General features: G+C 37.8%; 1 protein-coding gene across 15 annotated transcripts in view; it reads right to left on the minus strand.

Moving 5' to 3' along the window:
• The window catches only part of USP54 (ubiquitin specific peptidase 54), a 120,992-nt gene that overhangs the window by 29,333 nt on the left and 70,401 nt on the right, over nucleotides 1-21,258 (minus strand). For 12 of the 15 annotated variants that reach the window (XM_032423942.1, XM_032423944.1, XM_032423941.1 and 9 more), the window contains exons 4-11: nucleotides 8,842-8,976; nucleotides 6,954-7,067; nucleotides 6,742-6,824; nucleotides 6,204-6,309; nucleotides 5,945-6,091; nucleotides 4,361-4,510; nucleotides 2,591-2,759; nucleotides 829-999 (exon numbers count right to left, since the gene is read on the minus strand). In XM_032423942.1, coding sequence (XP_032279833.1) covers nucleotides 829-999; nucleotides 2,591-2,759; nucleotides 4,361-4,510; nucleotides 5,945-6,091; nucleotides 6,204-6,309; nucleotides 6,742-6,824; nucleotides 6,954-7,067; nucleotides 8,842-8,976 — 1,075 coding nt within the window. Of the gene's footprint in view, nucleotides 1-828; nucleotides 1,000-2,590; nucleotides 2,760-4,360; nucleotides 4,511-5,944; nucleotides 6,092-6,203; nucleotides 6,310-6,741; nucleotides 6,825-6,953; nucleotides 7,068-8,841; nucleotides 8,977-15,165; nucleotides 15,251-21,258 lie in introns of all 15 variants that reach the window. The other 3 variants (XM_032423950.1, XM_032423951.1, XM_032423953.1) reach the window with 2 other exon arrangements.

Below are 21,258 nucleotides of genomic sequence, written 5' to 3' on the forward strand. Positions count from 1 at the left end.
ATGGGCACCGGGTGTTGTACGACAAGTGCTGAATCATTATATTGTACACCTGAAACTAATATTATACTGTATGTTAACAACTGGAATTTAAATAAAAACTTTAAAAAAGTAGTCAAGCACAGAGTAGGAACCACCAATCTGAAGCCATGAGCTCACTAATTCCCAAGTCTCTAAGAGTATGGGCACTGTTCTATGGGTTAGGTGATAAACTTTCCATCTCAGCAGTGAGTCACTCACTGTTCTTCCTTTCATGTCCTGTACTGATTTCTTCCACTGACAACAGGCACATTTTCCTACAGACGAACAGAACAGCTCAAGAATGTTCTCTGCATGGAACTCACAATAACAAACAGGCTAGCTTTCTTTCTTTTGCTTTTCTGTCCTTCAGGAAGCCCAGCAAGGTGATGAGCAAGTGTCCCATGCCCATAAATATGCCCCTTCTCTCAAAGCCCTCCACTTGGGATAAAGCCTAGCATGAAAACATGATGAGGTACAAGACCACAAAGGTTTTTTGGGACACTATGAGAAAGACAGGGATCAAAAATATAACAGGAACAAAAAGCAGATTTTTGAATAAGCAATCACATCAATAATCACATTACAATCATCCTTATTGATATGCTGGTGTTGATAGGAATATGTGTAATGGAATATCATCGTTCATTCAGAGTTGTGTTGCTTCTTTTCATCCCACCCAATTACCCAAGTTCTGTGCCTTTCTCCCTTTGAATGACAAACATTTCTGACTTGCCCCAGTTTCTTTTTCCTGGAAGAATCTCTATGCAGGAACTGAATCAAGCAAGCAGGGTCCACTGTATAACTCCCTACCTGTGTCCCGACTGCTCTGAGACGTGGAATCATTCTCCACATTATAGATGACTGTCCCCTGAGAATCAGAAGAGAAGTGACTGACCACAGACTCATGGTGGGAGTGTTTGTAGGGATAGCTCTCCGTTGAGGAATCTGTTCGAGTGTCACTTGAGATGGAGGGCTCCCTCCCTAAGGGAAGGAGGAGACACATATGCAAAAGTAAGGAAAGAGAGGACAGTGATAGAGAGAAGGCAAAGAGTTGGATGGCAACAAAGGTCCATAAGTCAAGAACTTCCTAGATGGAAGGGTGAGAAGGATATACCAGAGCCATTCTTCCCAACACCCAACTTCCAGATAACCCAGACACACAAACAATTCCTCCCACTCCTGCCCCTACCTTGCTGAAGCCCTCACTTTGCCTGCCACTGTGAAAAACTGTGGGGCTTTTAGAAAACCTATGGGGAAAAGTGGAAGAAAGGAAAAAGTGAAAAATAAGATCTATTTAGATGGAGAGTCCCAGGCCGACCTGGCATACATAACCAGTTGCTTCCCATCCCATAATTTTTCTCCTATACTGCCAAAAATGTCACTTTAAAAAATTTAATTGACATTGTAAGCATTTTTAATATATCTGAGAAATTATGGGGCTGTTATTTATTTATTTATTAAGATTTTATCTGACAGAGAGAGAGAGACAGCAAGAGAGGGAACACAAGCAGGGGGAGTGGGAGAGGGAGAAGCAAGCAGGCCTCCCACTGAGTAAGGAGCCTGATGTGGGGCTTGAACCCAGGACCCCGGGATCATGACCTGAGCCGAAGGCAGACACTTAATGACTGAGCCATCAGGTGCCCCAGGACTGTTATTTACACTTTAGAGTAAATTAGTTCAATCAGACTACTCTTCTCTGAACAACTTGCTGAGATAAGCACAAAAGTGGAAATGGGCGTTTGATTGAAGGGAGAAAAAGTAGAGCAGGTCTGGGTGGGTACATGGTTGGGAAGAACACCAGGTGCCAAGCAGGAGGGAGGCACAAAAGGGAGGGAAAAAATTCCAAAGACAAGCGTCTTCTCCTTCAAGATTATACTCCGGGACAGTCCTAGATCTAGAAGAGGAAAAGAATATTTCTTTTTCCCCCTTTTCAGAAATCAAGCCAAAACCATTAGGGTTATATTTCTAATATATGCCTCTATGAGCTAACCTGAGACTTTAGCCATCAGGCTGCAAATTGTTTCTACAGGAAAACATGATTTAAGTTTCTACAGGAAAACATGATTTAAGTTGCAAACAATTAATTGCAAAAAAAGAAATGAAAAACTGATTCATGGGCTGAGGAATACTGCTACTACACTTGGCATTTTAAAACAAAAATCTCTCATCCCAAACAAAATGACTAGTTTTGTAGTAAGTATAATTTTTCTTGGTCTTAACAATTCAGTGAAGTCACTGTTAAATTGATAGTAAGAATCAGTCATCTTACCATTATTAGAAGGTTAAACACGGAGTCTCCCTCATAAACTTATCACTTCAGGCTAAATCAACCTAATTGCCCTCTCACTTTTGAATCAGGGCCAGGTGACAGACAATACACTCTTGAAGGCCAAAGGAAACAAAGCCTGGCACACCTTGGGCTTCAGCACGAGTTGGCACTTCTTTCCATCTCTAATGGATCCTCTTTCTACAAGCTAGGCTATGTGCTAGGCTCATGATTAAGTGTGAGTCCTAACTGTCCAATGGCCACATTGGAAGGGAGAAGGATTCGGTAAAGAGCTAGACTGCTCACCTGAATCTTCACTATCATAGCACGTCCTGCTGTATGACTGGAACTCAACTTGGGGAGGCAGGTCCTGGGTGGACACTGGGGTACCCTGGGGGTCTGCATAAAGCAGTAGCAAAGGCTGATAATGCCCCTTGATGCATTTGGTCACCACATCCTTCCATTTAGGCCCAATCTGAACCAGAAACAATCAGAAGAACATAATGGTTATACTTCATATCCACAATTCAAAACATATCTTCCTACTTGGTTTTTCTAAAGAAAATAAGATAAAAAGACAACAATTGGGTAAAGAGACCACAAAAGAGACCTTAGACCTAAATTTCATAAATTTTTTTTAAATCTTTTTTGGTTGTTGTTAAATCCTTTTAGAAAGCAGTAAAACCCTGTAAGAGGTAGGAATGATGAATAAAATTACTTTTATTCCTGTGAAACATCAATTCAGTTGTGAAATATAAATAAAAGTCCTCAAAGGTGAATATGCTATGTGAGGGGACTTCAGCCGCCTTGCTGATCAATTTATTTTCAGATTAAAGCCCTTACTTGAAATCTGCAATTCTATCATTCTATAAATTATATAATTTTCGCCTAAATATTAAAATCACTTTTATGAAGCTAAAGAGGAGGCAGAAACTCTCTCACAGACTGCCTTAGAATAAATGACATTCCATTTCAGAGTTCACACATGGCAGGACATAAAATGTCAAACTGCTTATAATAGACAGCTGAACCTCGGCCTTAGCTTTGAGGTGGATTCAGCACTGCCAAAGCAGTGGAAAAGAGTGAGAGAAGAGCCGTGGAAACAACAATCCAATCAAATCCCTAAACTCACCCGCTCTCTTAAACTTGAACCAGTCACATTCTGAGATGGTGTGCTCTTAAGAACTGAACGAGCACAGTGCTTATTTCATAATAGATGTTCAGTAAATTTATAACTAAGTTATTATTTTAACTAAAACAAATATCCTTTTTACATACAAATCTTATTTAATATCTTATAAGGCAAGTATTATTTTTCAAATAAAAATGCTAAAGCTCAAGGAATTCATATAAATTGTCCAAAACTACAACAGCAAAAAAGAGATAGACAATCAGGAAATTTGACAGACTTTACTATTTGTAGAAGACACTGCCTAATGTCCATGGATTGGTATAAATTATAGTCAGGAGTCTCCTAGCTGCTAATCTTATCTCAAGAAGCTTCCAAACTCATGCAGATCACCTTAACTGCTTCAGTCACAGACTGTGATTTAGATAGTAACAAGGTTCCAGCTTTAAATATCCTCATAGCCCCGTTGTTTTTTTTTTCTACACTATCCCCAAAACATGTTAAGGCACTTCAGGGAGGTAACAATCAGAGAATAACTGATAGCAGCTCTGGGACAAAGGATGACCCACTGATGATTCCAAGTTTGAAGTTCTGAACTTCATGCTAACCTTCTAACCTAATTTGAAGCATTAAACTGTCCTCACTCAAATCAACCAATTAATACATTTTTAAAAAAACACACTTTGTCAACTATAAACACAGACCTGTGCTGACTGCATGGTGAGAAGATTCAGAGAAAACAACAGAAAATATATCGATCCTATCTTTGAGGAACTTGCCATCTACTTGGAGAAGATAAGACTGACACTCCCGTAAATTCAATAGATAGATAGGTAAACAGACAGCAAAATTATGAAAATAGACACTGAAGAAAAGAAGACAAGAAATTATCCTTAGTTTTTTGTTGCAGTCACCAAACACTTTAAGAAGGGTTTGAATATTCCTACCTCCTTGACATGAGCATCATCAAAATACATCCATTTGCGGATCTTTGTTTGGAAAAAGAATGTAGAATAATGTTTGCCATAGTAACAGATCATTCCTACTAAGTACAGTTCAGACTGCTTGGCCCGGTCATCTGTCACTCTGAAAAACAGCTGTGGGGAAAAAAGAGAATGGAAAAGACAGTCACATACTCAACCCTCTCACATCATCTCTCAGCAGACTCCATCATTTCTTATTAAGGTACTGACTTGTTTCTCCACTCTTCAGTCTAAAATTTTCCCTAGTCCATATTAATCATCAGAAATGAACCTAAAAGGACAAAATGTAAGGAAAAGCAAGACAGATAGTGGCCAGTAAACTGAAAAGGTGGTGATGTTTCTTCATACTTTCAATAATATTTTATTGCTGGTGCTTACCATAAGAGGAGCCCAGAAAGTTGAAAAACACAAAACAAAACAAAAACAAAACACTCAGGTTTCAAAAGTTACTTATCAACTGGTGCACAAATACAAATTTCCTGCTGAGACCCTAACTAAGGGGTAAAAATGCCCTTAGGAGGAGCAATACCACCATGCTGGTTATCAGCATTTCAATTCGTGCATGTCTAGCACTGCCATAGGTTCTAAGAGACATACAAAAAAATTTGACAAAAAGGATATTTGCCTTGAGAAACTTATTTGAATGAGAAAATCATCATAAAAATAAAACAAAACTAGAACAATACAGGAGACGTAGACTACAGAAATTTAGAAAAAGGAGATTTAATGGTGTATAACCTACTCATGTCAGAGATTCCTTGGCAAGGAGACCTAAAATAAGATCCCAGATAGTTCATTTATTCTCAGTTGTGGCTTAGTGACATTAAAGAATGACAAGAGATCTCCTTAGTCACAGGACTGTAAGAGAAAGAAACCAGTAGAAAGGAAACCACAGAATTTCTGGTTCTTCTCTTGAACTGAAGGAAAACCCTGGCTGTACCTATACTAGGTATAGATATGGAACTGATAAGGTTAAGGACCCCAGGCTTAAAGTCTTTTTACCTATCTCTCTGAATAGATGCACAGAAAACCACTAAACCACTAATTCTCTTCCAAGCTACTTCATTACCTTCTCAACAGACATTGGTTCCTCACTGTAAATTCTATATTGTAAAACTCAGGTCACCAACTTTTACCCCTCCACCTGCCATAGCAGCTCTAGTCAGGATTGCTCACTTCTTTGACTTTATTACCACCTGTGGTTGAAAACACTTCCCCACTCTACACCGGTATAAACAAACAATGAGTAGGGCACACAGTAACTCTGTAAATTGCTTTATTTTTATCAGTAGCAAAGCTCTGCCCATCCTGTCTTTCAAGACCAATGTCATCCCATTTTTTCTAAAAAGCCTTTGCCACCTACCCAAAGGAGGTATGTGAACAGGTACATGCATGCACATGTATGTGTACACATATAACTAGTATATTTGTCCAAAACTCTGTAATATTTGTCATCTAGGATATACCTTTGTGTTTAGTGTTCACTGCCCTTAAGCAATACTAAGACACAAGAACTCTAAGTCAGAGATAAAGGTAACTAATACTCACATCACCCAGCTTAAGGCAGGTACCCAGGCTGTGAATGACATCCTCTGCCAAGTCGGAGTGATCTGAGTCCCATACCAGCCCGATTGTGATAATCTGTGGAGCATTCATCAATACACGGCGAATCCGAATCCTTTCTCCACAGTTGCTCTGAAATACATATATAAGACTAGTTTGAGATGTTTCCCACTGGCTCTGCCTCAATTCCACTAATCCTAGGGCTCCCTTCCCCACTCTGAACCTTATCCCTGACTTAACTCACCGGACAGTTCCGCAGATCTCCCATGGTGCTGGCATTTTGCAGCAGCTCACCAAACATGCTTGGTGAGGGTTTTTCTCGCCTTTCCAGCATACAAATAGCCTGATTGCTTCAAGATAGGGAATGGAAGGGAATGATGGTAGGAGTTACCCAGAGTTATAACTAAATCAAATAGATTATTCATACAAACTCTTAACTCACATGTTTGATTTTCTTCTTCTGCCCACTATATCAAAGCCCCTTGCCCTGACCAGCTTCAGTGTCCCAAACACAATGAACGCCTCTGCCTGTCCCAAAATCCAAAGCTTATAGAATCCCCATTTCACCTCCCACCTTGCTGACCAGAACTGAACCTAAGAAAAGGAGATGGTTGGGAGAGGAGGGAAGAAGAACAAAGGTTACTTTGAAGTTATTGTTCTCAGTTCCTACAATACAGCATAGTCTTAACAATAAAAATATAAGCTATTTGGATGCCGTCAGTGAAAACTCAACCATTTAAGGAGTACCTAAGAGTACAAACAGAGAACCCATTAAGACTCACCAAAGGGAAGTAGTGGAGATGTAATGCACCATCTGGATGAAAGGCAGCGGATCAGAAGTGGCACCACAGCTAGTACACACACACTGGGCCCAGGTAAAAAAGCAAAACCAAGCAGCCACAGTCATTAGTTGTTTTAGCACCCATCTAACACCCCACAGCCCAGCATAAAGTGTTCTTGAAGAAGAAGTGATGTAGACAGAGATAAGGTTCACCTGTTCAAACAATGTCATTGCAAATTTCTGGTGGGAGATGCAGTGTTGGGCAGTACATATATCCTCTTTGGTTTCATCAGCAATGTGGAAGTGAATTCTCATCAGGAGGTTTTCCTAATAGGGAAAGAACAAAAGCAGTATTATCAGTGATACGTAATAGAAAAATGCACACATTGGTAGGCAGTTTACTCAGAGAAATAGTAATCCTCTTGGAAGGTAAGAATACCTCTACTTTTTAAAAAAAAAACTGTTTAATTTGAATAATTATAAGTTCACAGGAAGTTTCAAAAAAATGGTATAGGAAGTCCATGTACCCTTCACCCAGTTTCCTCCAATGGTAACATCTTGCATAACTATAGTACGATAACCACACCAAGAAACGGACATCAATATAGTCTACAGAGTTTATTTAGATTTCACCAGTTTTACATACATTTATTTGTGTGTGTAACTCTATGCAATTTTCTTACATGTATAGAGTCATATAACAACCACTGCAATCAAGATATAAAACTGTTCTATCACAAGGTTCCCTCACATTATTCCTTTATAGCCTTACCCACCCAATTCCAACCCTGACACCTAGCAACCACTAATCTGTTCTCTTATCTCTATAAGCTTGTTATTTCAGGAATATTATATAAATGGGAGCATATGGTAGGTATATAACCTTTTGATACTATGTTTTTTCGCTCAGCATAATTCCTTTTAGATCCATTCAAGTTGATGTGTAAATTCTTTTTATTACTGCATAGTATTCCATGGTATGGAAATACCAAAGTTTGTTTCACTATTTACCATTTAAGGAATTTGTGTTGTTTCCAATCTGGAGCTATTACAAATAAAGATTCTATGAACATTCATGGACAGGTATAAACTTAAGTTTTCATTTCTCTGGGATACGAGATACATGTCCAGGAATGCAACTGCTGAACCATATGATAATTTTTAAGTTTAGTTTTTTAAGAAACTGCCAAACTGTTTTCCAGAGTGGCTATACCATTTTACGTTCCCACCAGCAATATGTAAGTGATCCAGTTTCTCAGGAGTACCTCTGATTTTGGTGACATTTTACCCTGTAATGGAATATAGATCACTCTCAGATTTTTTTTTTTTTAAGATTTTATTTATTTATTTGAGAGAGAGAGAGCGCACATGAGAGGGGGGAGGGTCAGAGGGAGAAGCAGACTCCCTGCTGAGCAGGGAGCCCGATGCGGGACTCCATCCTGGGACTCCAGGATCATGACCTGAGCCAAAGGCAGTCGCTTAACCAACTGAGCCACCCACGCACCCCACTCTCAGATTTTTTTAATGGATGCACAGAGAGTCTTTTGAAGGTTGATGGATAGAACCCAGAGTTCAGAACAGTCTTCTACTAAAAGTCACTGGGAACAATGTAGCTACCTAAACAGCACATTACACTTGTGTTAGGGACTCAGTTATTCTCTGTTTAATTATCATTAGTCATGCAGGAGTGCACAAAGTAAGGTGGTCCCCAGACCAGCAGCATCAGTATTAGCATCACCTGGAAACTTGTTAGAGCTAGATATTCTTGGGCCCCAATCCAGACCTACTGAATCAGAAACTCAAGGGAATGGGACACAGCAATTTGTATTTTAATGAGCCCTGTCTCCTCTGAAGGCGAGACCCACTGTTTTATGCAATGGCAAGCACAAAACTACTCTAAGCCTGAAGGAAAAAGAATAAACCCATTATGCAATTCCTACTTCATTAACAGACACCCTAGAGCTCTGAAAAACTAGGGAAATTCCTAGTCCTAATTGTAGATACTAGGGCAGACTAAACACTACAGTAAAGTACCCAGTCCTTGATGGAAATCATCAACAGTCTCACCCCATATCAAAAAGGGCCAGAGGCCAACACTTACAAAGCACTCTGCAGCATCATCCATAATTCCCAGCTGGAAACGCTGTTCATCCTGGAAAGTCTTTGCCAGAGCACTGCGGAGAGTGTCAGATGGAAGCACTTTTTCGCTACTACACTGAAACTGGTTAAAGATTCCCTGCAGGGAAGAGGTTAGACAAGGGAAAAAAGCAGTGTTGTTATTAAGCTTCTACACATCCCAGTCTGTCAAGCTAGCATCTCCATGCTTTTGACAATGGAACCAAATGTACTTCCCATGAGTTGATATGCTTGTAGTTAGTAACAAAAAAGTAAAAAATCAAGAGTCAGAATAAGGAGCATGATCTGTGCTAGTAAGGATCCTTGCTCTTCCATCTGACTGTGATATCATCAAGAACACATTAGGAGAGACCACTGTCATTAATTAATATAGGGTTACCTCATTTCCTCTGATATAGAGGTAGAAGATCCACAGTAAATAAGGACAAATTATATATAAATCATTTGGTAAATAATTCTCTGGGGCTCATCCTATGAAACTTGGCCCCCTTCTCTTAATTTAGAATTACTCAAAGGACAAAGAATAATATAACAAAGACCTACTTCTCTAATACCCAGAAATAAACATTCCATCATGTTTATTTCAAATCTACAGATGAAGTCCCATTTAAGACCACCCACTCTCTACCAGGCACTCACTATCATGAGTTTGTTGCACAATCTTCTGTTTTTTAATACCTGTGTATTTGTGTATGTGTGTGTGTGTGTGTATCCTTTAATCATACATAGATACTTTTATGTATATTTTTTGTTTATATACAAAGCATCACACTGACTTTTACTTTTTTAAATTCAGCATTATTTTTGAGATCTATCCATAATTTATACACACACACACACACACACACACACACACACGGTTCATCCCTTTTCCCTGATGTGTTGTATTTTATCAGGTGCCCATACGACATCTATTTATCCATTTCTTTATTGACGGACATTTTGGCAGTCTCTAATTTTTTGCCATTATAAAGAGGCTATCTCAACTTTTACTTCCACCAATAAACGAATATAAATAAATTTCCCCATATCCTTGTCAGCAATTAATAAATACACTCAGACTGGTTAATTTGAGTCTTTCTAACTACACTTAGTTTTTCTGAGTCTTTTAAAAATATGACTTGTGGCAAATATCTTCTTCCAGTCTTCTAATGTCTTTTATGTGGAGCAGTTTTTTAATTTTGGTGTAATTAAATGTATCTATCTTCTCCATCTTTGCCTGATCTAAAACAATGATGAATGTGACCTCCAGAGAATGGAAACAAAGAGTGGCAACAAGTGGCACCTGGCTTGATGAGTCCTTCTCAAGTGGTATTGGACCTTCCCCACAAAAACTAGAATATGATCCTTTGACATCACGTGGCCCAAATCCTCACTAAACCACCCAGATAAACAATAAATTCAACGATAGTTACATATCAACACACCAAAGAATGTCACTCACTTGAAATTCTTGTTAGTAATTTCTTCACATAAAAAAAACCCCATGGTTATTTTTCAGACTTACTAATGAGACTAGAAATAACACCATTTTATAAACCTACTTATGTGATCTAAGAATAGGAGGCCTTACCAACCTAGAATGGTCAATTCTTGGTCCTCATCTTACTTGAACTATCAGCAGCTCAGTCACTCGCTCTTCAGAATTTTATCCAAATATTACCCTCACTATATAGTATTTCCTGATCATTCTTTTTTTTTCTTTCTTTCTTTTTCTTTCTTTTTTTTTCTCTCTCTCTCTTTCTTCCTTTCTTTCTTTTTTAGATTTTATTTGTCGAAAAAAGAGAGAGAGCACAAGCAGGGGGAATGGCAGGCAGAGGGAAAAGCAGGTTCCCCACTGAGCAAGGAGCGCAATGCAGACTTGATCCCAGGACTCTGGGATCATGACCTGAGCCAAAGGCAGACGCTTAACCAACTGAGCCACCCAGGCACCCCCTGATCACTCTATTTAAAATTGCAAGCTCCACCCCCTCTTCCCCAAACCTTCCACCCTCACCTGTTTTATTTTTCTCTGTGGCACTTATTATCATCTTTAATACCATGTATTTTACTTATTTACTGTCTGACTATACTCTCTAGAATTTAAGTGTGAGGACAGAAAATTTTTGCCCTTTAATTCCCTGCTATATTATTCCCAGCACCTAGAAGGGTACTGGCATATAGAGGGCAACCGATAACTTGTTTTGGATGAATGAATGAATGAATGAATGAATGATGTGATATGGGTAGATCTTATTAAGATATTATTAAGTCCCCTCCTTTTTTTAAGTAGGCTCCACGCCCATTGGGGAGCCCAACACAGGGCCTGAACCCGCGACCCATAGATCAAGACCTGAGCTGAGATCAAGAGTCAGATGCTTAACCAACTGAGCCACCCAGGTATCCCTAGTCCCTCTTTTTTTAAAGCAGATAAAGAATCACCCAGAAAAGTTGAGAATTTTTCTTAAGGTAATATAACTGGTTAAAGCAAAATGGAATTAAACCTCATTCTGCTAATTTCAAGTTAGAACTGTTTTTTCCTCATTCTACTCTCTTACTAGCACTGTTCTTCCTCATACACATTGAACATCTATCCCAAAAGCAGCTCAAGAACAATTTGCTACATATCCTACTATTATTTCCTACAAAGAATTCCATACAATGTGGAGACAGTACTAAATAATACATATTTAGTATTATTTTATAAGCTAGGAGCTGGGGGAAATCTATTGTAAGTACTCCAAGTTATTTTGGATTAACCTAGACATTTTTCACAAATATATTTAAGATCAGGGAAAGGCAAGGCAGGACCTTCACTATTAGTGACCCTTAAACTAGACCAAAAGGAACGGTCTAGGACCATAGTTAAACATTCTCAGAGGACAATTGGATATCTACACCAAGTGACCTATAGGATTCTGAAACAGAGGAACAGAGAAACAAAGGAAAAAGTGGCCCAAGAAGTAGTGACTGCTTCTACAAATAGTGGTTTGACAACTGAAAACACTAAGTGACCACTGTAACCTCCCAACTTGCTATTCTTCTCAACTGTTAATGCTAAGATATTACTGCTAACAAAAGCTCTATCTCTAGAGCATGGGATGGATGAGGTTTGGTCCTTTGTGCAGAGCTCAAAACTGGTTTCAAAACAAACCAATGCGAAATTAGTTCCAGGACAGTTGTGTACAAATGTGATATTTGCAAACTACAGCCCCTTTAGTCCTTCTCAACTGAGTTCCCTCAAGAATTAAGCCCTAATACTCTAAGGCATCAACAATTCCTAATGAACTAACATCTCTCCTAGGCATGCAGTAGTTATGTTATTATCCAGAGAGAATTAAAATAGTCACTCAAGTTATGTTCTGTGTTCTGTGGTTCAGATGACCCTGCTTGAGAAAGGACAGGACTCCACTGAGAGATGGTATAGAGTAATAGTTAAGAGCATGGACTCTGGAACCAGACTATCTGGGTTCAAAATCTCAGTCCTATTATCTACCATCTCTGTGACCTTAGAAAAGTTACTTAACTTCTCTAGGCTTCAGCTTCCTCTTTTAAAAGAGGATTAGTAATAGTACTTACCTCCTAGGGTTATTTATGGATTAAATGAATTATCTATATCTCTATACCTTAGACTAATGCCTGGCTGTATAAGTGCTATCTAAGTATTAGCTGCCATTGTTGTTGTTGTTATTATTATTATTATTATTGTCATTATATTTTTAGGTTACTAAGAAGCCTGTCTGCTACTGACCTTGGGTCAGAAATGCATCTACTTTGAGCTACCTCCCTAGTCTCTGAAATCTGGGTAGGAAGGACCAATCTTTTCTCTTTCTGTTGCTCTTATTTAGGAGAGGCAGATTTCCCATGACTATATAAGAAAGGTTTCAGCACAGAAAGGGAAAGACCTAAAGTCAGAGCTCTGCTTACATGCACAATGGATATGCAATAACAGATCTGACTTGTGTCTGGTGTCATCAATGTCTCCAAACTATACTCTTTTCTCATCTCTTAATTACAGGCAACTTTCTCCACACACAATGAGTATCTGAATGTATTCAGAATGCCTGCATCTTCTTTATTTTATTGTAACTATTATTATCAGTCTTGCTCTGCTATTGTTAGGAAAAAGCAAGTGTACCAGGGATGAAGCAGCCGGAGCTCTCCCAGCATGCATCTGTGGAGCTGCAGCTCTGTAAGAAGCTGTAGCACAAAGCCCCTCTGTTAGGGCAGCACACTAACCCCTGTGTGTCCCTCTCACATGAGCACAAGGGCTGGAACGGGCCTCCTCCTGTTCCCATTTTCACCCTCCTCCCACCTTTCCCAGAGGGAGATCCTGTTCACACCAAAGAAAGCCAAGAACATTTAGTTCAGCAATAAGAACAGGTGGTAGCACCAATAAGGAACAAAAACTGGTATTCTTCCAATTGCTGAGTTCTGTGGCAGGGAGTGAGAAAGGGCAGGAAGAACCAAAACCCAGGAATTATTTTTCCCTATGGGGACCATGATGGTTTCATTTCAATAAACAGAGAAAACCCACCTTTGAGGTTTCTCTCTGCTCTTCTTCACAAAGTGAAACCAAAGAGGTCTTCCTTTTCATTCTCAGGAAAACGCAAATTACTTTTTGTCTGTTAACTATTTTCTTGGATGCAATGCAAAAGCATTAAGACTTTAATGACTAAAAGCAGGTGCTTCCCCACCCATTTCTCTTGGATCATGGAGCAAACAATTCTACCCACATGAGCACATAATTATTTGGATTAGTAAAAACATGTAAATAAGAAAAAAGTGCCATAAAGACAGAAAGTCTTTGTGCTTTGGCATCTACAAATGCAGCTGTTGCTTAAGTTTTTTTCCCCCTAAAACACAGACTTTTGTCTTTAGGCGGGGAACAGCTATTTATTTCTCTCTCAGGACTTTCTAGCCTTGCATCTAAAAGAAGTCATGAGTAGAGAAGATGAGGGTCAGGAGAAAGGCCATGACTAAATTTGATGCTTTATGGACTCTTGGTTTTTGGAAAGTTAGCAGTCCAACTCATCCCTGAAGGGTGTCCAAGAATAACTTTGCAAAGGCATGACACACTTTATGCACTGCTACTAACTCAGTTCTTAGGTTTTCTCTTCTTGATCTGGGCTTCCCAAATCTCTCATCATTTTGGCTCTCATAATCACTCCTTTTCTCCACATCTCCTGGAAATCAGAGACTTAAGTAACTTGTAAACCTGAATGTGGCCAATGAAGCCTGTTTGTAAAAACAACCCTCTGAAAGAAAGATAAAGGAGCTACTACTCCTTGAGGACTACTGGAAAAGAGAACTATTTACTAGTTTTATGTGTTCAAAACAATCTCGAACATTCTCTTTCAAGAGGGGAAAGAACATATAAATGTTTGCCATTTTGGCACCCAAAACAGTAACATTGGATTTTTAACATTTTATTGCAGAAAATCTCAAACATACTGAGTAGACAAAATACCACAACAAACTCCCATGTACCTATTATCTATCTTCAACAATTATCAGCCTGTGGCCAATCTCATTTCATATATACAACCCACCCACTTACCCCATTCCCAGGTCATTTTGAATCAAATGCCAGACATTATTCATCTGTAAACATTTCAGGGTATGTCTCTAAAAAATAAGAACTCTTTTTGTTTAAAACATAACCATAATATAATTACCACACTTAGAAAAGGGTAATAGTAATTCTTCAATATTATCAAATATCCAGTCAGTTTAACAGAAACTCTTACTTCAACACTGGAGAAGGCAGAGAACAGCTGGCTAGTTTCTCCACTGGGATTCCTTAACCTTATGTCTAAAAATACCTACCTTCTCTGGACTTCATGATTAGAAAATTATCTGCATATCCTATATCAGTCCTTTTAAGTAAATTCAGTTATCAATACCGTCTCTCCCCATGAGTTTAGGGCTTTATTTGCACTCTTTGAGTTCATAACCCAACACTTTGTAGACTTGCAGTGGTGAAGTTAAACACCATCATAAGCTACCTATCACCCTCATTCCTGTTACCAGTGCAAAAGAGACAGACACCCATATACACACAAAGACAGAGACACAGAAAGAAATACCAAGACTTCAAGACACTGGACAGAGAGCCATAGAACAGAGACAGGCTAAATTCCACCAGAGGATGGTATTGCTTTTAGTGGGAAATCACAAACCAATGGTGAGGTTTTACAAAATATAATAGTCAACTTGCTAATTTTTGTCAAGATAAAAAATGCAGGACCTTAGAGATAACCAACAGTATTTAAATCAAATTTTGAGAATCAATACCATAACCACTTACCCCACAGGGGAAATGAAAAGGGGGACCCTTCTGGACATGCACAAAGATTTTGAGATTGTATAAGTTTCAGGTTCTGCCATAAACTCTGGAAAGGAAAGAATCATGATGATCTACTATGTTTTTCCTTGCAGCCACACCCCTCTATTTGAATATCATGTAAAATTCTAAACTCCAAATTTTAAAAAGGATAAAAGACTCAACTTTATACTATCCAAGTTATGTCAATGGTTAAATTAGTTGAGAATATTTTGGTACAGCCTAATAGGACTTCAAGACTAAGAAAGGTTAACCAAAAGGCCACACACATATGCTCATATCCCATAGATAAGCAAAACAAAGAAGTTCAACTCAAGTAGATGATATTTGCATTAGACATAGGGATACAGCTTCTTCACGTGAGGGCTGTTTATTACTAGCTAAAATTTCCAGTGAACATATTAGAAATCTAATTTCCTGGTTTAAATAGTCCAGCATAATGGATTTACTCTTCTCTGATACTGGCCATGACTATAGGACAATGAAGAACCTTCTATTCCAATTATCTACAAAAAAAAAAGGATTGGACTGATAATGAACAATGAGTAATTTCCCATATTACTTTACTCCCTGTGCTTAAGCTTCAATACCCAATAGAGGAACAGCTACTTAAAAATATATTGAGGTATTTATTCTCTGAACTCTCAAGTATCCCCCCAATTAACAGGTGGGTTATCAACAGAACACAGATTTTCCTGCCCCTTTCAAACATTCTTACTGCTCTACAAATACAGACTTACATTACACAACACCTTATACACAAAAACCTATTTCCTCCCCACCTACCCTCAGCATTACCAACATTCCTGGCTTTGATGCCTTGTACTAGCATTCTTAAAAGAAAAATCACTAATTGAGAAGATTTGTTGAATTTAATCAATGAAGCATTCTTCTTTGCCTATAACAAAAAACACTCTGTCCTACATCTTGGCAAACTGCAAAGCCTCTAGTACAATCCCTGGAAGGAGAACGAAATCTTTGTGGCATACTAAGTACAGAGGACGGATTTCCTCCCCTGGACAGAGATAAATAAATAAGCCAACACCAAAGTAAAATCATACCCTGGGGGCTGGGGGCAAAAGGGCAGATTCAATATGAATAATAAATAAGAGCTCTAGGCTATAGGCATGACAACAGTTCAGGTTAGGAAATATCTTTTAGTAACACTAGATGGGAATAAATTTGTATATTCAGAAGGAACAGGGCAATAAGCATACAAATCGCTTCTGTTTGCTAAATCAGTGTTGAAAGGCATTGCGGTTCACAGTAAGAAGAAAGACACACTGACACAAATTCTTTTTAATGAAAGCCATCATTAATAATTTGCATGCAAGATTTGAAGGCTGAAATTAGGAACTTAGTATCAAGTAACATTAAAAAAAAAACAGTACATTTTACAGAACCAAAAGAAATGGATTAGCCTAAATATTGTGTATAAACCACCAAAAAGCAATTATAAGCTCTGGATACAACATATACTACGGTACCTGGTGATGGTCACAAGGCACAAAAATACTGACAAACATTCGGAGAGCAGAAGAAAAAGCAAAAATATTATATAAAAGTTGTTCACATAAGACCAACAGTAAAGGCATTTTAAGGGTTGATGCAAGGTAAATAAAAAGTAGAGAAAAAGCAGGGATACGTATCTTCTAGACAGACTCAGAAGCGCAAATCCTTCATCCAAAACATTAGATTACGGGAAAGTTGGCTAGCTTCTGATTCATCTAGGAACATGTTTATGTCTCTTTTTGTTCTTAATACTGGGTTCTAGAGCTAAACAGTTATGTACCAACATAAAGAATTCTCACTTCATAGAATCGGCAAGTTCTTATAAAGTACTTCAAATTCAAGAATTTTGGAGTTCCCTATTTTGAAAAAAATTTATGATATAAGAATTTTACATTTCAAACTTAGCACTAAAGAATGCAAATAGGACACGAAGTACCAGCAAAAAGGAATTCTTATTTGCGTCACCAAACATTCCTCTAATTTTTAAATAGGCAGAGAGAAAAAAATGGGATTTAAATATATAGAATTACACCCACACTGGGACACCACAAAGTTAACATGTAACTTAATTGTAGGATACCAAATAACTGCTTTGTTTGACAGAATCCCAGGCTTTTGACTCTTCAGCAGATCTTCCCACCATCAACTCCTCAGGACCCCCACTACACACATACATCTCACCCTTCCCTAACTAAATGAGGCATAAAACCCAAGATTAAGCAGACCTACTGAAAAAAAAAGTATAAAACCAGAAGTCATAATGAAAATCTGAAGTAGAACAAGAGTGAGAGAGAGCATAAAAGACAAAAAGAAAAAAGAGAAGAAAAAGGCAAGTACCCAAGACTTTATAACTAAAATCCAAGAACTACTTAAAGAATATATGAACCCAGAGAAGTTAAGTGTTTATATTATGGTGCATGCACCTTAAGGAATACCAACAGGGAGGAAATGCTGAGCCACCTTCCCAAAAACTCATTCAGCCATGCTAAATACTATTAAGTGAAACAATCATGGGTCTAGATAGAGGTAATATTTTTAAAACTTCCTTAGGAAGATATATTTCTGGGGGGGGGAAGAGAAGATATGTTTCTGAATTGGAGTTCTGAAAGGACTGGATTTGGTTTGGTTTAAAAGGGATGTGTTGTTTTGTTTACTGTTGTTTGTTTTGGGTGCCAAGGGATCCAGGCAAAGTGAGTAACATCTGCAATGTCTAAGAGGTAGGCATAGAGAGTGTACCATCTACTATCATAGCTGATGGAGAGTGCCTGAGGAAGGAAAGGAAGGGAAAAGAAAGTATGAAATTAGTTTTTTAAATGCCTATAATCATACATTTTTAAGTAATTCTTCAAGGTTATACAAGGAGGGAGTAACTTCAAAATAGCACTCCAGCATATTCTTAGGTTAGAACAAATGAAGTAGGATGATACTAGAGATGGAGAGGCAATTCAGGGGTCTGAAAAAAAAGTATTCTTTTTACTATAAGTGGACGGAAAGACTTATTTCTAGAAATACATTGACCAGAGAGGAGGCATAAAGAGAAATGACAATTTCTGTGATGAATTCAGGCAATTTCCAGCTTTCCTCTTTACACTTCAGTGTGCTTTCTAAAATGACTGCAGTACGTTTATTTTGTTGTTGTTAAGATTTTATTTTAAGTTATCTCTACACCCAGTGTGGGGCTTGAACTTAGAACCCTGAGATCAAGAGTTGCACTGACTGAGCCAGCCAGGCACCCCTGTAGTACATTTAATAAAAATCATCATTTATATTAAAAACAAGCATGATGTACATATTTAGCCAAAGAATAATAAAGAAATGCCCATGTGTCCACCACCCAATTTAAGAAATGGAAAAATTAGGGGCACCTGGGTGGCTCAGTCAGTTAAGCGTCTGCCTTCGGCTCAGGTCATGATCCCAGGGTCCCGGGATTGAGTCCCACATTGGGCTCCCTGCTCAGCAAAGAGCCTACTTCTCCCTCTCTCTCTGCCACTCCCTCTGCTTGTGCTCTCTCTTTTTCTCTCCCTCTCAAATAAACAAATAAAATCTTTTAAAAATTAAAAAAAAAAGAAATGGAAAAACTATCAATGAGTGTGAAACTCCCCAGTTGATTATAATCTCCCCCCCTCCACTTTCCAGAGATAACCACTGTCCTGAATTTTATGAAAATCATTCCCTTTTCTCTATAGTTTTATCACATACCTGTATCCCTGAACAACATGTTGTTTAGTTTTGCCCATTTTTACTTTGTATATAAATGGAATCAGTTTATATAGTCCTCTATGACTTGCTTCTTTCAGTCAGTATAATATTTTTGTGATTAATCCAAGCTGATATATAGAGCTAAAGGCTATTCATTTTCACTGCTATATAGTGTCTTACTTGAGGAACAAACTGTAATTTTTATATATATTCTACTATAATTGGAATGGGCTGTTTCCATTTTCTATAATCACAAAAAAATACTACTTTGAACATTCTCGAATATAGCTTCTGATATGTATATACAAGGAAGTTCTCTACAACATGCATCTAGGAGTGGAATTACTGAGTGGTAGGGTATATGCTACTTTAATTTTACCTGAAAAATGTAATAACAAACTATTTCCCTAACTAGTAGTATCAATTTATATTCCAACCAGCAACTGTATATAAATTCTTATTATTCCACCTTTCAGGTAACAATCTTAACTGATTTTTAAATTTCTACTAATCTGAAGAGTATTGGTTTAGTTTACATTTCTTGGATTACGTAGGAGGGTAAGAATCTTTCGTATGCTTAAAGGTCTTTTGGGTTTCCTGTTCTGAGAAATGCCTGTTTATGTCTTTTACCCATTTTTCCACTAACTCAATTATCCTTTACTTATTCTTTATAGAAATTCTTCTCTGAAGTTCTATGCTGAGTACCAATACTTTGTTAGTTATATAATATATTGCAGATATTTCCTCCCAGTGTGTGGCCTTGTGTCTTTACCCTCTTCTGGAGTCTTCTGATGAACAGAGGTTTTTGAATTTTCTGTAGTAAAATGTTATCAATTTTTTTAACTTTGTGTTTTTCTTGTCTTATTTAATAAATCCCATCTATCCCTGAGGTCATGATATTCTTTAATATTTTCTTCTAAAACTTTAAAAAAGTCCTTTCATGTTTTAGTCTTTAACTCAGCTGAAATTCATACTTTTGGTAATAATATGAGGTAGGGTTCTAATTTCCTTTTTCTTTCTATATGGATAACCAATTATCTAATCACCATTTATTGAAAAGTTCATTTTCTCCTTTGATTCACAGGGCAAGTAGTAAGTTTCTATATGTCTATTTCTGAACTCTTAACTTTGATCCATTGATTTATTAGTCATACTGTGTTGATACCACATTGTCTTAATTACTATAGTTTTATAACTGATGTGGTTTTATATCTAATAAAGTACGGTAGTCATTAGTACTTTTGCTAAGTATCTCTGGTTCAATCCTCTCCCAAGGATTTTGATAGGATCACACTTCTGGGCCTGCTTGGGATTCACTGGAGCCATATGATTTTATTTCTGGTCAGTGAGCTCTGAGCAGAAGTGACCTGTTGAACATTCAAATGTCCGCTCTGACTTGGCCACTAGTAATAGTCAACTTGGTTGTAGCTTTGGCACCTGAGTTCTTGAGTGACTACAATCAGTAGGGTTTTCCTACTAACCTGTAGTCGACAAGTAATGGGAATGCAAAATAAATATTTTGTATATTTATCACTGAGATTTTAACTTGTTACCAAAGCATAACTTAGTCTACTCTGACTGATACACAAGGCAAGTCTCTCATTTTGTTATTATTCTTCAAGAATGTCCTGTCTATCCTTCCCTATTTGTCATAAGAAGTTCAGAATTGAATTTACTCAACTTCCAGGACAAACCTGCTGGTCAGAATACACATTAGCATCACCACATTGGAAAACATATGGAAATATTGGAAAGCAGTTGGCAATATAAAAAAAAATTGTAAATATACATATCCTATGATCCAGTAATTCCATTCCTGGGCATATATGCAAAAAAAATGTGTATACATATATAGATATATACAAGAATGTTCTTGGCAATATTGTTCATAAAAAATTAAAAACTGGAAATAATCCAAATGACTACCAGCAATAAAATAAACAAACTGGTTTATTTACACAATGAAATACCATATAATAAAGAAGATGAACAAAGTCAACCTACACATAACAATATGATCTTATAAACATATTGCTGCACTAAAGAAGACACACACACACACACACACACACACACACACACACACACACAAAATGATTCCACTTACAGGACACCTGAGTGGCACAGTCAGTTAAGTGACTGACTCTTGGTTTCAGCTCAAGTCGTGATCTCAGAGTCGTGAGATGGAGCCCCGAGTCGGGCTCTGTGTTCAGTGCAGAGTCTGCTTAAGACTCTCTCTCCCTTTGCCCCTCCCCTTTGTTCCTGCCCTCTGCGCTGTTGCACTCCCTCTATCTCTCTAAAATAAATAAGTAAATCTTTTAAGAACAGGTAATTTTTAAATTAGAT

The sequence above is a fragment of the Phoca vitulina genome, unplaced genomic scaffold (assembly GCF_004348235.1).
Source record: "Phoca vitulina isolate PV1807 unplaced genomic scaffold, GSC_HSeal_1.0 scaffold29, whole genome shotgun sequence".
NCBI lineage: Eukaryota > Metazoa > Chordata > Mammalia > Carnivora > Phocidae > Phoca > Phoca vitulina.